Here is an 18,113-nt window from a genome sequence, read left to right as displayed (position 1 = left end):
AAAAAGAGAAAGACCCCCAGGGAGATGGATTGGCAAAGTGGCAGCATCAATGGGCTCAAGCATGGCAACAATTTTAAGGTGAGCCGAAGACCAGACAGTGTTTCGTTCTGTTGCTCATAGGGTTGCTATGAGTTGGTACCAACTTGGTGGCACCTAACAACAACAACAACAACAACAGGCAGTCCTTAGTTGTTGTTAAGTGCTGTACAGGCTTTCTGAGACTGACAGGTGGTTGTGAACAGCCAACCTTGGGTTTCTGAAGCTATAAATATTTTCAGGAGCAGAAAGCCTCATATTTTTCCCACGGAGCATCTGGTGGATTTGAACCATCAGCATTGTGGTTAGCAGTCTAGTGCTGATCCTACAGCACTACACCAGGAACCCTTACTTAAGATCCTAAAAGAAATAACCTGGTTTTGTTGTTTGTTTGTTTATTTTCAATTAAGAAGCAAATCACTTTTTAAGTTTCTCATCATGGAAATTTTAGGACCTTCGTCAGCATTTATTTATTTATTTATTGCTTAGCGAAAACAAACGCCTATGAACGTTTCCAAAACAAGATGTATGTGGTTTGCATTTATGATACCTACCTAAATAAAAATTCATAGCCTACTATTAAACTTGTGATTAAAAAGTAACTCTTACAGATCCATTACATAGTTAAGTTATGAAACATAATTGTTGATAAATGCAGGTGAGTCAGTTCAAACTCATAGTGACCCTGTACAGGGTTTCTGAGAGCAGCTGGTGGGTTTGAACAACCAACCTTGTGGTCCAGTGCTGATCCTACAACACCACACCAGGACTCTGAAACATAACTGTTGTTGTAGTTGTTAAGGACCATCTCATAGCGACTCTATAGAGGGTTTCCGAGGCTTTTAAATCTTTGCAGGGACAGAAAGTCTCATTCTTCTCCCACGGAGCAGCTGGTAACCTCAAACTGCAGACTTTGTGGTTCACAGCCCAGCACTTATCACATGGAGCCACCACACTCTCTGAAACATAACTGGTGTTTGTAAAATCACTGCATCTTCAGCTTCCTGTTGTTGTAAACCCTGTACAGGGTTTACAAGGAGCAGCTGGTGAGTTTGAACCGCCGACCTTGTGATTCAAACCAGCCTGCGCTCCAGTGTGTCTTCAGCTCCACCCTTTAAATGCGTCTCTGGTGGAAAGTAGCTGTGAGTGCTCAGGAAGGCAGGCTGATTTCTAGGTGGTCATGTTAAGATCTCTCCCTGTCCCAGGATGTGGGCCAGTGGACATGTCCCTGCTCAGGGCTTCATTTCAATGTTTGCTCCTAAGAAACCCTACATAGGTTGGCTATGAGTTGGAACCAACTCGACAGCATTTAATAACAATTATCAATAGGATGGATATCAGCAATAGTATTTGTAGAGAAAGACATCATGCTTCACAAAGTGGAGCATCAACGCAAAAGAGGAAGCCCCTCACTGAGATTGGCACAGTGGTTGTAACAGCTCAAACAGAACAAGCATCGTGAGGGCGGCAAAGGGCTTGGCCATGCTTCACGCTGCTGTACGTGGGGTCTCTGTGAGGCTGAACCGAATGGATGACAACAAATGTGTGGGCTTCTTGGCTGTTCGCCACTGGGCTCTTTTTGCTTCCGTTTAACCACATAGGACAACTTGCTTGAATTGTGTGGGTTCTACCCAGCCCTTCAGATCTCAGAGTGATTGATAGCAGGGCTGGGCTGAGTCAAGTAGCGTAGGAACTGTGGTTGGGAAGTAGGACCTCATGCTTAGGGTGGCCCATGACTCAACTCTGCCAGCCTCAGTTCCTGGGGGTGGAGGGTGGATACTCTCAAAGGAGTCTGTTACCTCCAGCTCTCAGCCATGCACATCTATGTGAAGGTCATTGGCCTCAGACCCTGAGCTTAGGGGCAGCTGAGAGTATGTGGGAGATGCGAGGGCTTTACAGTTATGCTGTTTGGTGATTACAATACCTCCTTTATGCATGTGGTATGATCACATGTCCTCTGTGTGCATGCAGTGTAATTACATGTCCCCTGCATGCACATGGTATGATCACATGTCCCCTGCATGCACACAATGTGATCACATGTCCCCTGCATGCAGACAGTATGATCACATGTCCCCTGCATGCACACAATGTGATCACATGTCCCTTGCATGCACACAGTGTGATCACATGTACCCTGTGTACATGCAGTGTGATCACATGTCCCCTGCATGCACACAGTGTGATCACATGCCCCCTTCGTGCAGTGTAATCACATATCCCCTGCATGCATACAGTGTTATCACATGTACCCTACGTGCACACAGTGTTATCACATGTACCCTGCATGCACACAGTGTGATCACATGTCCCCTGCATGCACACAGTGTGATCACATGTCCCCTGCATGCACACAGTGTGATCACATGTCCCCTGCGTGCACACAGTGTGATCACATGTTCTTTGTGAGCTGGACATTAGAGACGCCATGTTCAAGTGTTACCATGGTCAGACTCTGCCTTCTCAAGCAGAATTTGCATTTTAAACATAATCATAAAAGTAGACCTTTGAGAAAGCCTACTCTTCATCCAGAAATGAAAGCTTACAATGGATCTTCTGTGAGAAAGAGAGGAGGGGGAGGATATTAAAGGATGAAATGGAGTCACATTAAATACCACAACACCACTCTCCTGATGCCAGCTGGACCCAGCTTTGCGGGCCCGCCTCCTGCATCCAGCGTGGCTCTGTCCCCATTGGCTGGTGTTTCAGAGTCGTCCTCCAGAAGCAGCAGCATTTTCCCACGGCTGTTACTGTTACACAATCCTCTCCCCAGAGCGGAGAGGGTACATTTTTAGTAGCTGCAGGAGATGGGTTCTATCGAGCTTGTGATGTTCTCCCACTCATGGTCCCGTTTGGGGGAGGCCTGCAGGGAGCGTCCCCCTGTGAGGACGCCCCCTCATGGGCAGGTTCCACAAAGACTTGGCTGCTCCGCTTCCTGGGATCCCCTGCTCTGTACAGTACACCTGTTTTTGAGCAATACCTGAACTTTACCTAAACTTGGAAAGAGCACTATATAAGAGAGTTTCAAAAGGCTTGTGGGAAAATTCCATTATCTTTTCATTCCATTGTCCACAAGTTTCCTGAAGTCCCCTCATACATGTTACTCAGACATGGCCAACTCAGAAAAGAGAGTACAACTAAATACAGCGGGTGTGGGGGCTCACGGGTAGGACTCTCGTTTTCTATGCGTGAGATCAGCGTTCGATTCCCAGCCAGTGCACCACCTGTTTGCCAGTGGAGGCTGCCATGCTAACTAATTAGGTTTCAGCAGAGTATCCAGACTAACACACACTAGGAAGAAAGTCTTGGAGATCTGCTGCCCAGAGTACCAGTCACTGAAATCCCCATGGGTCATGACATCCAAGCTCTGATGTCACAGGACTGGGTAGCATGTCCATGGGGTATGAGTGCCGTGACTCAGGACTGACTTGATATCGGGGATCAACGTCACCAACAATTAAGTATCTCTCAGAGCTAGGAGACAGCTGTCCCCGCCCCCTGTACAAGCACAAGGGCGGGTCCTCTAGAAGCATCTAGAACCTGCAGCAGTATCAGGAGCAGGAAAGCGGGGTTCTGGGTGATGGCCAGGGCTTAGTGGAGGGGAGCAGGTCAACTAGGAAAGGGCCTGTGAACAGGGGGAATGATCCGGAAATGGTGCTGGTCTGACAGCCGGTGGTGGTGGTGAGGCTTATCACACAGGGGCCCAGGCTGGACGACAAGTCACTGACCACCCTGGCTCAGACTTTCCCTCCCCTTATTCCACCCCAGTTCCCCTGGCCAGGACTATGTGCACCCTCAGGACCTGTGTCTCAAAGACCGAGACAGGGGCTCTCCTGGGAACAGCTTCCAGGGGGCTCTAGCCTCGCCTGGATCTCCCAGCTGCAGGCACACACTGGCCCATGGTGGCCTCTGGATCCTGCTGGATCCCCCTCAGTCCTGTCTGCCTGGATGCAGTGCTTTGCCCACCCCAGCAGGGCACGGATGACCGCAGAGCTGGCATGTGATACTCAGGCTGGACCAGTGTGGGCAGGGAGCCAGAGTAAGACCCCTCCCTCACATCTGTCAGGGTGGGAGCTGGGAAAGCTATGGAGCCAAGCTTCTGGATACTTTTAAACAAGGGCCCTATTGCAGTGGGACTGGGGGAGGGGGGGTCAGTTCACACAAGAACCCTCCCCCCAGCAGGAGTTGAATGATTTGGGATCAGGAGTAAATGATACGATCTGGGGTAATGATGGGGAAGTCAGGCAGTATGAGAGGGCGAGGTGGGGGGTGGCTCAGGGTAGAATACTCTCCATCCATCCAGGAGACCCAGGTTCGATTCCCAGCCAATCCCACTCCTGTGCAGCCACCACCCACCTGCCAGTGAAGGCCTTGGTGTTGCTGTGAGGGCAGACAGTCAGCAGGGCTCCCTGAGTAAGAGAGACTAGGAAGCAAGTCCTGGGGATCGACTCCTGAAAACCTGTGGATACGCAGCAGCCCTGCCTACCACTGATCCTGGGGCAGCGCAGAATCAGGCAGAGTTTGGTTCTGTTGTGCGTGGGGGGGTCGCTGTGAGTTGGCGTGTAATCCTCAACCTGCTCTGTTTCCACATCTCCCTACGCGATGTTTCTCTTTCCAGCTCTCCTATCTGTTAACCTAGATTCTCTTCTAGGACTAATTTTAGCACTAGAATAACATTAGCTTCCTGAAGCCTGCTTCCACTGTTTCAAAAGATTTCATACTGCAGAAAATAAAATGTGGTTTTAGCCCGACTTTTGCAGGAGGCTCATCTATCTCCCTTTTTGTAACGGTGCTCATTGTGTTGTTGTGCGTGGGCAGCTTCTGTTTGGCCAACCCTGCGATGTGATGCTGAACTTGAGGTGGCCCAGGGTGGGGACTCTGCTTACCTGAAGGGGCATGGAAGGCAGGATGCAATGGGCGAAGGGGGGATGCTTTCAAACAATCCCTCTCTCAGTGTACTCAACAGCTTTTGGTTGTCCGTTTTCTCCCCAGCTGTAGCCCCCTATTAAGGAGCGACATACAAACCTCTGATTTAAACCAACAACCAAGCTTCTGGCCATCAAGTCGATACCGACTTTAAGGACTCTACAGCCCCTTACATTTCCCAAGGCTGTCACCGTTACGGAGGCGGACCCTCAGGTCTTTTCTCCCATGGAGCCGCTGGTGGTTTTGAACCGCCAACCTTGTGGTTCACAGTCTAGTGCTGATCCTACAATGTCTCACCAGGAGTCCTTAGCCCTCTTTTGTAGGTCATGACCATGGCCCACAGATGGGCGCTGGGGTCTGAGAAGAGGTATCACGTAGCCTGCTGCTCTTCCCAGCCCTAATATTCGTTCATTGGAAACAAACCCTGGCCGTGGGGGCCCATCTCCAAGGAGGAATTGCTGCATCAAGGAAAGGTGATCCCATCCTAATGGGGACGCAGGGAGGCACCCAGATAAGGTGACCTCAGAGAGCTCACGCAAGCGCACTGCCCAGTGGAAAGTTCCTCATCTGTTTGCACACAGTGTGATCACATGTCCCCAGATAAGGTGACCTCAGAGAGCTCACGCAAGCGCACTGCCCAGTGGAAAGTTCCTCATCTGTTTCCATCAGGCGAGACCAGGATCTTTGTGCATGGGAAGGAGCCCCTTAGTATAGCATCAGGCCAAGAACCTGGCAACTTAGCCCCTCTGTTAGGGACAAGCTGGGCTTCTGACAGAGGACCCGCAGGAAAAATGCACATAGAGGATCGTGAGCCTTAGTGTCATCTCTTCAGAGGAGGACAGATGTGAGACAGGGACAGGCAAGCGCTCAGGTGCTTTGTCTTGTTGAAGATTACCGCTTCTCCCCAATTTGATTGTCCGTGAATAGGTTGCTACTGGAGAAGGCTAGGGTTCTGGCATGGAACTGCAGGATCAGAACTGAACTGTTAACCACAAGGTCGACAGTTCAAACCCACCAGCTGCTCATCGGAAACCCTGTACAGGGTCACTGTGAACCAGAATCAACTCGACAACACTTAGCAACAACAACAAAGCTTTGTTGCAAACGGCTCATGCAATCAGCTGCTAACAGAAAGGTTGGAGGTTCAAGACCACCCGGAGGCACTTAGGAAGAAAGGCCTGGTGATTTACACCCAAAAAACAGTCAGTCATTGAGAATCTATGGAGCACAATTCTACTCTAGTACACGTGGGATACCAGAAGTCAGACTCTACTCCAGGGCAACTGGGATGCAAAAATTCAGTCTTTTGTTACATGGAGCCCCCTCCAGACTGGATGTGTGAGGACAGACCCAGGAAAGCAGGAACCTTCGCTGCCAGTTCTGTGAGGTCTGGTGGAGCCTCTGTGACTTAATCATCTGGGAACAGGATTTTGGATGCCACAGTGAAGAGACCCGAAGAGCGCAAAGGGCAAGAAACACCACCCTGATTGCTTCATAAAGCAGGTTTTGCGTTTTTCCTGGGAAACGTTTTTTTTTTTGTTTTTTGTTTTTCCCAATGGGCTGCTTCCCTAAGTCGATCAGTTTCCCTAGGACATGGTAAATTACTCACGGCAAGTGTGACAACATTTCTGTGAACCGTACACCTCTTTAATAAGTAAAGATCTAGAGTTTAAGCACTAAAGAAACAACCAAAGGACTAGATCCTCTGCCAAGGGCTAGGTTCTGACTCTTAGATCTGGAGCCCCCGGGGGTCTCCAAAGGCCCACCCACTCTGCACCACAGTGCGCTCAAGTACAGCAACAGTAGTGAGGGTGGTGGGTGGGTGGAGGCGGCACAGTGAGACAGTGCAGCCTTGGACCACTCCGCTTCTAATTCCCAACCTCCAGGGCCTGCCTGCTTGGGTCACCCTGGGAGGGTGTTCAGGTAAAGTCTGACCTTTCAGCTTCGCATGGGGGCTGAGCTGCCACCCAGCTCTGAGCCCCTAATTCCACCCCTTCCCTGTTTGTGGTGCAAGTCCTAACCTCTTACACGCTGTTCTAATGTCTTTTGGCTTTTAATGATGTCATTGTTATGTTAATGAGACACGATTCTATAGGGTGTGTTTAGAGTCAATCTCTTTTGAGATCCATCCACTGCCATTCCAGCCAATGGATTCCTACTTCTAGTGACCCTGGAGTCTTGGTGGTGCTGTAGGGTAAGCACTAGACCTCAAAATCACTTTGAACCACGAGGTCCGTGGTTCAAACTCACCAGCTGACCCTCGGAAAGCCTGTGAGTCGGACCCAACTCGACAGCACTTAACAACGACAACCTAGTGACCCTCAGGGCAGAGAACTGTTCCTTAGCATTTGTTGTTGTTTGTTGTTAAGCGCCATTGAGTTGTTTCCGACGCAAGGGGCCCTATTCTAGGGTTTCCAAGGAGCGGCTGCTGAGTTTGAACTGTCAGCCTTGTGGCTCAAACTGACCTTGTGGCCCAGTGCTTTATCTCACAGCGCCCCATTTCTAAAACTGTAAATCTTTACAAGTGGGATGCAGACTGCCTCATCTGTCTCTTGAGGAGCAGCAGTGGGTTTGAACCGCCTAAGTTCAGTGGGACCCTTAAGAGATTAAACAACCGAGCAGGGCAGAGGTGGGGCAAGAGAGATGCCGAGTCATATGAAGAGATAAAGAACCCTCCTTCCAGAGTTTACAGAGAGAACATTCGCTGAGAGCCGGCAGCCTGAATTCCGAGGATAAGCCCTGGACTACAACAACAAGTTCCAGGGTTCAATCCCACCAGCCACTCCTCGGGAGCAAAATGAGACTTCCTGCTCTGTGAGACGTCACTTAACAACAACAAAAACCTGTACACACATGTGCTATTCCTATGGTAACAACACTGGAGAACTAAGATCTTGAATGAACCGATTTCATTCCGTGTTTTCTTTATCATTGTAGGCTTGTGTTTTGCGATTTCCCTCCCACAAATTCTCTCTAAGGGTATTGAGACCCCATCCCCTTCTGAGTTCTCATCAGTGTTGCAGGGATATTTGCTGAGGACCATCACTTCAAGAAAGTCCTAAGCCCTGCCGTTGGAACAACAGTCTTTCCTTTTCCTTCCCTTCTCTGTGTTTTCTTGTTACTGTCGTGGAATTGCCTGTCATAGGACCCTTGGTGGTGCTCCAGGTTAAGCAGAGTGCTGCTAACAAAAAGGTCGGCAGTCGGCTGCCCTATAGGTTTGAGCCTCAGAAACCCTCTGGGAAGTTGTAGTCTGTCCCGGTCAATCACCAATCACGAGTTCGAATCTGCTCCACCACAGCAGCCTTGGTGTTTGGTTTTGGAAACTCCTTGCTAAGATGTAGAAAAAGGAAATGTTATGACTTGTTTTCCTTTGAAATAAGAAATTCAGTTGTTTCCTTTAGGCATGTTGAAATGTATGCCTACAGTCCTTGGAGTCTGACAATCTGTGTAATGTACAGTGTTAGAAAATACCTGTCAGCCTCGTCCACCTACAGCTGGTCATTGATGTTCGAAGGGGCTTCAAAAAGTTCCTGGAAAACGGAATTTAAAAATAATGGAATTTCTCCAGGAATTTTTTGAAATTTTGAAATCCGTAATGGTCACAGATGTGAAGGTATCAAGTGTAAATAGCACTCAAGTCGACCCCAATTCCTGCTCCATAGTGTTTTCAGTGGCCAGGACTTTCTTACAAGGCATCTCTGGATGGGCCTGAATCGCTAACCTTTGAGCAGCCGAGTGTGCAGCTAGAATCCCTTGTGTCTTCAAGTGCTCACCCAGCTGCGCTGAAGGTACATCTCGATCCCGTAACGTTTTTGCTGCGTCTTTCAGAAGCTCTCCCACACATCTTTCTTTGGCATCTTCTCTCACCAGCAAATGAGGCTTGCTGGTAGCCCTTATAAGATACGGGTTGTTAACTCAAACATTTCAGAGCACACGTGTCATTTTTACTGGTACAGGCTCCTGGAATTTAGCAGCAAAAGCTCCTAGTGGTTTTTATGGTTCGTGATGTACTGATTTCTAGCCACGCAGTCTCGGAGACACACTGGGGCCGCCTTGGTTTTCCGGATCTCAAAAGTTTTTTGCCTTTGACCTGGAATTAAAAGATGGAATCTCTGCAGGATTTCTTTATTTAACGACAAATAGTAATGGTCCCGCTTTCCTGTAGTTCTCTTTTAGTGGGAGATGAGAGGGATTCCAAAAATTCATGGAAAATTTGAATTAAAAAAAAATAGAATTTTTCCATGAACTTTTTGAAGCCCTTTCATACTGGCATTTCCGTCTTTGATAAGTCAGGCCTCCCTGAGAGGAGGAAGAGCTCTATGTGTACACGGAAGACTAGAATGAGTTGAAGTTTTATTTCAGCCTTCTGATATCTGCCTGGGAGTAACTTGACATGCTTGTAATTTAGCTCTGTTATTTCCTTGCATATAAAAAAAACTTGGTATAATATATGGTATGAACACCTTTTTTTTTTTAACTGCCTTCCCTGAAACCCAAGTAAACACGGGTCTACAAGTGTGGTGCTGTGGGATAAAGCACTGGACCACAAGGCCAGTGGTTCAAACCCACCAGTCGCTCCTTGGAAACCCTATACAGGATCGCTATGAGTCAGAATCTACTCGACAGTACTTTGCAACAACAACAACAACAACAACAACAACAACCCTGCAGCCAGTGAGCAATTCTCCCTCCTCCCACCTCTCATAACCATCATAGAATGTTTCTTTAGCATAAAAACCTTTTCTTGACTTTTTTCAATAGTGATCTCATATTGGTTCTTTTGTGATTGATAAATTTCAGTCCTCCAGGTTCACCGATGTTGGGAGGTAGGTGTTCTGCAAATTGGCAGATGTGGAATCACAGCTTTATTAACAGGCACATATACAAAACAGATAGGCACGTGAACACAAAGGCTGACTTTTCTCATTCAACTCCAGTGACCGAAACTTCCGGGCTCAGGTGACCTCATGACTCTGGGTTCTGAATAGATGAGGTGTCTCCGTCTCGTCACCATAAACACAATGTCAAGTTCATTTGGAAGGTGTCTTTGCTGAGTTCCATGAGGAGCACAGCTCGGCCGGTGTGAGAGCAAGTCCGTTTCCACCAGCCAAGCCACCACCCACCAGCCACTCAACCTAGGGAGGTAGTAGCTGTTGTTGTTGTTGTTAAGTACCATGGAGTTGGTTCTGACTCATAGCGACCCTGTACAGGGTTTCTGAGGCTGTAAATCTTTACAGGAGCAGAAAGCCTCATCTTTCTTCCACGGAGCAGCTGGTAGTTTCGAATTGCTGACCTTGAGGTTTGCAGCCCAATTCGTAGCCACTACGCTACCAGTAGCTGTTGTTAGCTGCCGTCAAATCCTGGTGACCCCAGGTACAGGGAATGGGCCATTAGGATCTGTAGTCCATCGTGGTCTGGAAGCCCCTCTAGGCTCACGAGGTGCACTTACCGGGAATTGGACCTGAGTCTCATGCACAGAAGGGGTGGATTCTCCCACTATGCCATGGCTGCCCCTGGAAGGGCTAGCAGCCAAGACTGTATTTGTGTCATCTTCCAATCTCTCTAGGACTCAGGTTTGCATAACGTGTTGGAGAAAGTGCTCTGGGAACAGCCACAGGACAGCCATACACACCGCCTGGGAGACCAGCACCTGGCAATGGCAAGGAATAAACACCAGGTGTCTTTGGTCAAGCAGGATGGGATGGATGGGCATGAGGTGTGAGCCTCAGGGGTCCAGATGTTGGCATCTGGTGCCTGGGTGTGACCAGGGTGTGGCTTGTGAGTCTGACGATGAGAGAAGAGAAAATGTTTGCTGACCACATGCCTTTTTACTGCATCCTCCCACACAGGCATTTTGTTTTGTTTTCTGGGTTTTTTGGTGGCATTTTGTGGAAGACTATAGGTGTTGTGTGAGAAGCAAGGTGCTGGATTCAGAGGTGTCGATTTAACGTGCAAACGGCCACTTCAGATTCCCCACTGCCTGTTGTCGCTCTGATTTGAGAGGCAGGTCTGTGTTGTTTACTGTCTTTTGTTGGCACCTCACATACCTGCCCCTCCGTTCCTGCGTCAGTTCCAGAAGGGGTCTAATTGTCTTTACTCCCAGGGTCAGCAGTAGGCCCCTGTAACTTCCACCCTCAGCTCACCTGTCCCCTGTGGAGCTCCACTCTCTTCTGAGATAAAGACAATGAATGTGGAGGTGGAGAGTTATGCTGGCTGTAGGACTGGCCATTCCTGTAATGCCAAGCAGGAGCCCTGGTTCCGTGTCGATTCAAGTGCTGACTGAAAGGGTTCCAGGCCTGTAAACCTCTAGGGGAGCAGACGGCCACATATCGCTCCCACAGAACGGCTGGTGGAGCTGAACCACCAACATACTGGTAAGGAGCTGAGCTCTTTTTCTGTGGTGCCGCAGGGTTCCTTGCCGGGGTCTGGCCCCGACATAGTTGTCACGAGTGTTTGGTTCACGAGGAGGGGAGATCCAGCGGCGATAGGGATAGCGAAAGAATACACAGAGAAACAGAAGAAGGGAGACAATGAGGCACCCCAAAGCCAGGGTGGATACATCACTGGTGGGCAGACTTGGGACTACAGGCATCATGGCCTCTGCAGGCAGCGACTCACTGCCCTGCAATCTTTAATGCATGCCTTCCAACCCGTAACGCACCGCAATCTTTACTCCATGCCTTCCAACCAGTAATGCACAGATCTTTACTCCATGCCTGCCAACCAGTAATGCACACCTGGGGAGGCCCGGGCCTCTGCTTTATTTAGGGGAGGAGTTTCACACCAAGCTGGGAGGGACTAAAACAGGATACAGCTAACATCAGTAATTTTCCAGACATTCAGGTAACTTTACATTGTACTTCACTGGTTCGAATCTCAGGCCAGCAACTTGGATTCTCAGGCCCAATTAACATATCTATAGCCCCTGAGGTCAGTTGGGGGAAGTTGAGAGTTCTGCAGGAGCCGCCCAGGTGAATGGGCTGCACCTGGAAAAGGGATTAGGGAGGATGGGTTCTTTGTCTATAGAACAAAGAACCAAGAAGTAGCTAAGATATTTTTAGTTAATCCTTTGGAGAAAGGTTTAACCTTGCAACCTTTAGTCTTGGCTTTAGGAAAATATCACATTTATCTGTGGATTTTCAAAGGCTCCAGTGTATTAATTTAATATATATACCTGAATATTAATATGAAAGCAATTTTCCATTAACTGCCAGTGGCCTCATTTGTTACACTCAGCCCTAGAGGGCCTCGAACCTCTGACTAGTCTTACACGGTCTGCAACAGTTCCTCACCTGGGTACTCAGCATCGTAAATGCAGCCCGGCTTCCATACCCGGGGGTCCCAGGAATCAGCTGAAGTCAGGTCGCTTTCTGAAGATGGACGACGCCCCACATTCCCAGTCCATGCCTTGCTCCTTGAATTCCTAATACCACTCTGGGATCCTGAGTCCTTTTTATTTAGTGAGACAAAAACCTGTGTCCCAGGATGGAGGAGCAAAACATGCTCAACCATGTGACTGGACACGCGGTCCCTCCAGGACTTAGTGCCAGGCTCACAGGGACGGGGGGCACACGTGCAGAGACCTGCCCAGGACAGAACACGGGTCTCAGATGGCTGAGCATCCCTTTCTTCTCTCACACCCCTGAGACATCAGCTAGCAGGTCCCGTCTCCCTGCCTCTCCTTCCTGCTTCCGGGTAGAGGACTCATGTCGAATCAAGTCACCTTGACTGGTCCATAGCCCACCCAGTGCCCACATAAAGGACTTGATGTCCCCTCTTGCTGACCGGGGCACCGCTGTATTTTGTATTGATTCTGTTTATTTTTAGCCCTATACAAGTGGACAGCTTTTTGTGGACATGGTTTCCTAAGAAATTGATTTCACAATACAGCTGGTTCTGTCGTGTTCCATTCCGTTCCTCCCACCACCAAGAGCAGGCACGTTTGTTCCCACGTGTAAGCCCAAACCCAAGCCTGCCGCCATGAAGCTCATCCCAACTCCTGGCAACCCTGTGGCATAGAGGAGAACTGCCCCTCAGGTCTCCAAAGCTGGCTTCATTACTGCTGGAGTCGACCACTGGGCCTTGCTCCTACAGACCTGCTGCTGATGGGTTTGAACCACAGGCCTTTCTGTGAGCCATCCAGCACCATAATCACTGTACCACCAGGCTTCCTTTTGTGACCGTTTAAAAGAGCAAGAGGAAGCTGGGGTTCATCATCTGTTCCTTCTCTGCAAAATTCCCAGCCCTGAGCCGACAGGAGGCTGTGTTGGCTGGAGGCTGGGTCGTGGATCCCTGGGGTGGGTTTTGATTCTGTTTCTGCCCCTTGAATGAGCCACCCAGCCAGTATCAGGGTGATTCTTTCTGTTCCTTTGATCATGTGTTTCCTCTCACATAGGAAGAGGGCATCGTGAAGGAAATTGACATCAGCCACCATGTGAAAGAAGGCTTTGAGAAGGCAGACCCATCCCAGTTTGAACTGCTCAAAGTCCTGGGACAGGGCTCCTATGGGAAGGTGAGCTTTTCTCCATGGCCCCAGTGACTGTGGGGCAGGAGGAGTTTCTGCATACCCAGGACACGGCTCAGGCCCTGGGCATCCACCCAGGACCCCATTGTGAGCTGGGCCTGCGGGTGTAGTTTATATTCCTTTCACCAGTGAGCTGCCTGCACCCTGGGGAACATCATGTGCCGCCCCACACACAGCACACACACCTAACACACACACATACATAGCACACATTCACATTCACCACACGCACATAACACACACACACACAGCACACACACACTCATCACACATATGAGTCGCCTGTCAGGCAATTGAGCTGGAACCGTGTGTCTAAAAGCACAAACTCATCTCCCCATTTTTTAAAACAAAAGAAAAGAAGAAAATAACACACACACACCCCTGGTGTCATTACTGCCCTCCCCCCAGGAGTTGAGAAGGTGGATTTACCTCCTGCCACCCCCTTTTATCCCTCTCAGCCCTGGGGCCCCACCTGAAAAGTAAGAGAAAGGAAAGCTCTTTATGTAACTCTGCTGCCTGCCCGGCGATCTGCGCCCACGAGACTTGCTAGCTTTCTTTCTTTCCACCTTGAAATTTCCATGACACGAGCAGATCCTTTCATGAAATGAGAAATCATTGATTCTTTATTGTCACAGCCACACAACAGACATGAGTAAACAGGCCGGTGATGGTGTTGTCTGACTTGTGCTGGGCAGCGTCCCTCCTTCTACGTCCTTGGGTAAGGAACACAGAAATCTGTAGATTCTGACATCGAGAGGCATTGGAGCAAAGACTCAGAGAGAAACCATGGAGGATGGTAGAGCCCTGGATTTTGGAGGAGATGTTTGACATACAAACATTCCCCAAACTCCTTACTTTCATCACAAGACTTTGTGTCAAAATAAACTCCGATTCTATAGATTGCCGTGCAGGTGGGTGGGGTTGGGGGTGTCTCACTGCTGCAGTCTGAGACACAGGGGGAGAACTTGGACAGTTGGACGCTATAGAGTGCCTCTCTCCATAGCCCCTGTCTAACCACCAGCCTCTGGGACTCTGTCCTCCCAGAGGGTATGTCCTGACCTAGCTGCACCCCAAGATACCATCTTCCTTGGAGGTCTGAGTGTCAAAGGTCAGCAGAGGCTGCCACCTGCATTCTTAGAGCAGTGCATGCACACCTGGCTATACCCTCGGGGCCACTCCTGGGTTCCCTGAGAAGCTGACAGCACTGTGGCATACACACATAATGTGTGACATATTCACATTCATGCATATAGTTACATGTGTGTGCTCTCACACACAACAAAGGCATGCAAATGCATCCACACATACATGCCCACATGTATATATGCATGTACACATAAACATGTCTATGCTTACAAATGTGTGCTCTTACACACAACAAAGACACGCATACTCTTGCACACTCACTTGGGTGTGCATAAGTACACACAGTTACATGTGTGTGCTCTTGCACATGACAAAGACACGTGTGCAGTCACACATGTGCTTGCATATGATGCCCACATGCATGCATAAACACACATACAGTTGCACATGTGTGGTCCTACACACAAAGACGTTGAGCTCACATGGATGTGCATAAACACACATATAGTTGCACATATGTGCTCTTGCACACAAAGACTCACTAACATAAGACTCACTAACATAATACATGTTTATGCATAAATAAGCATACAGTAACACACGTGTGCTCTTGCACACAACAAATACATGTTCACATGTGCATAAACATGCATACACTTATACATGTGTGCTCTTGCGCACAACAAATGATGTGTGGATTCAAATACACACATATATGCTCACACGGCTCGCATACCACAAAGACACACATATGAACTCACACATGCTCACATACATGCTAACACGGGTGTGCACAAACACGTATGCCCTTACAATTGTGTGTTCTGGCACACAACAAAGACGTGTGTACTCACACACGTACTTGCTCACACGTGTGTAAGCACAGTTACACATGCACGTTCTTAACACAATAAATACACGTGTGCACTCACAGTCACATACATGCTCATGCATGTGTGCATAAACATGCATACAGTTACACCTGTGTGCTTTGCACACAATAAAGACCCTCACATATATGCTCATAAGCACACATAGTGTTACAAATGCATCCTTTCTCATGAAACACAGGCATACATGTACGCTCACACATACGCACTCACGTACATGCTCATACACAACCCAACATGTACACACATATGCATACTCACACACACATACTGAAACACAGCACACATGTACACATATATGCCCAGCCGTATCAATACACAGGTGCTCACACACAACATACATGTACACATAACACGCTCATATATGTTGATATAGTTGCACATGTGCTCACACACTAACACAGGCATACACGTGTGCACCCATATGCCCAATCACACAGCACACACATGTACATTTATACAGAACACATACATCCACACCTAAATGTATGCTCACGGTACACATGCTCACACACAAACACAGGCACACATGTGTGCACTCACACAGCACACATATGTGCACTCACACATACACATGCTCACAAACACCACATGTACATGTACACACTATTTAAAGTCTAGGTCTACCTATCAACATAACCTATGAGTGACATTTGGGTGAAGAAGATTCTGCATAAGAGGGGGCTGCCCTCCAGCCTGCCTCTCAGGAGCCCTCCCAGCAGATGTTGAAAGGAGATTTAAAGGAGCCACCGGATCGGTTCCGATTCTGAATGTCACTTACTCTCCTGCAGTGGGCGGGTCTTCCAGTACTTTGGGGCGGCTTCATTTCTAACATCGAATGAAAGTTGGTGGGGCTTCTTCACACAGACATAAAACCATGTTCATCACAGAATTGTAGCACATCAGACAACATTCTTCCCAGCAGCCAACATGTGGGAGAATCCCGTTCACCTACAGGGTACTTATTTTATTAGCTCTTTCTTATCCACCATGGATATTCCTTAGGTCAAATAAGGAGACTGAGTGTGACGTTTTCTCCTCTGTGCTGATGTGGTGTTTCCTCCTTGCAAGGTGTTCCTGGTGAGGAAGGTCAAAGGGTCCGACGCTGGTCAGCTCTATGCCATGAAAGTTCTGAAGAAAGCGACCTTAAAGGGTAAGGATTTCAAACCTGGTGGCGGCTGCTGAAGCAACACTTTGCTTGTTATTTCAGGAACTTGACATTCGATTTCGTGTTGCAGGTTTTCCTGGGGACGTCAGTAAAGGAGACAGGGAGGCACATTACTCTCTAGTTGATAATGAGCAGGACAAACATCTTCAGGATGATTAACTTGTCAGCAGTCCTCAGAGAGCATAAATCCCACTCTTCCCATATGCTCTGCGATCTCTTTCCATTTGGAGAAAGACGAGCAGCAAAGACAAGCAGGGTTTGAGGGCTGTGTGGAATAACAAACTGCCTAAACACTAGTAGCCCGACTGGGTTGCTCAGTTGACATCAGATGTGATTCGTGCCGATAGTGTTTTGTTGTGCCATGACTGGGTACTACACCTACAATCCAGACACAGGTCTCCAGCCCCTTGGCACTGCCGTCCCTCAGCAACATGGAAGCATTGCTCCCACCAGCGGCTGTCATGTTAGCTCCGACTCATGGAAACCCCTAGTGTGTCAGAGTAGAACTGTGCTCTTGGGTTTTTGTTTCCGGTTTGAGGTTTGTCTGTTTTTTTTTTACTTTTTATTGAGTGTGAATTCAGTGAAGGTTTACAGACAAGATCATCAGCTTTACATTCAACAAATTAGACACTTTGTTTCATCTCAATGGTTACAATGCCTTCCCTGAGACAATTACCTACCTCCTCCCTGTGGCTCCTCACTTACGTCTCATGGTTCACAAATGAACAAGGAAAATGTATTTCATATACACTTACAAAACAAAAAATATATATCCATTTAAATGTCTAAAGGGTACATTCTGCAAGCCAGCCTTCTGCCCGCAGGCACACACAGCCTTCCTCAGCCCATGGGGCCAGACCCCCAGTTGCTCTGTCTCCCCTTACCACTGTCTCTGCCACCAGCCCTGCTGTTGTGGTTTTTCTAGGTAAGATCTCACACTCTTCTCCTGCTCGCCCTCCTTGGTGTTCCTGAAATGAAAGATTAACTCTTCTCCGCCTTTCATTATACATCTTCTACAATTACAGGTGGAACCATCACAAATGCTGCTAAGAGTGACTCACAATTGAATCATAAAATCCTGTCACCATCATCCCCCCCTCCCCTTTCATCAGCTCCATCTGGGAAAGAGGGAAACTATTCAGTGTGGATTCTACCTTACCGCCCCCAATTCTGTAACTAAGATCACTCATGAACGCTTGTAAGCCAGCCACTTTATAGCCCCCTGCCTATTTCTGATAGCCAATGTCTAAATTGGAGTCTAGCAAAATTAGAAATTATCTAAAATGAAATGGAACACATAAACATCGATATCTTAAGCATTAGTGAGCTGAAATGCACTGGTACTGGCCATTTTGAATCTGACAACCACATGGTTTACTATGCCAGGAATGAAAATTGAAAAGGAATGGTGTTGCATTCATTGTCAAAAGAACATATCCAGATCAGTCATGAGGTACAATGCTATAAGTGATAGGATAATATC

General features: G+C 48.2%; 1 protein-coding gene across 3 annotated transcripts in view; it reads left to right on the top strand.

The window, feature by feature from the left end:
- RPS6KA2 (ribosomal protein S6 kinase, 90kDa, polypeptide 2) overlaps positions 1-18,113 on the top strand; it is a 331,396-nt gene that overhangs the window by 246,680 nt on the left and 66,603 nt on the right. For all 3 annotated transcript variants that reach the window (XM_006871180.1, XM_006871178.1, XM_006871179.1), the window contains 2 exons: positions 13,358-13,474; positions 16,534-16,615. In XM_006871180.1, the coding sequence (XP_006871242.1) occupies positions 13,358-13,474; positions 16,534-16,615 (199 nt within the window). The remainder of the gene's footprint in view (positions 1-13,357; positions 13,475-16,533; positions 16,616-18,113) is intronic.

Source organism: Chrysochloris asiatica, unplaced genomic scaffold (genome assembly GCF_000296735.1).
Source record: "Chrysochloris asiatica unplaced genomic scaffold, ChrAsi1.0 scaffold00162, whole genome shotgun sequence".
Taxonomy (NCBI): Eukaryota; Metazoa; Chordata; class Mammalia; order Afrosoricida; family Chrysochloridae; genus Chrysochloris; species Chrysochloris asiatica.
Note: the sequence above shows the minus strand (reverse complement) of the source record. Positions and strands in the feature narration are given on the sequence as shown.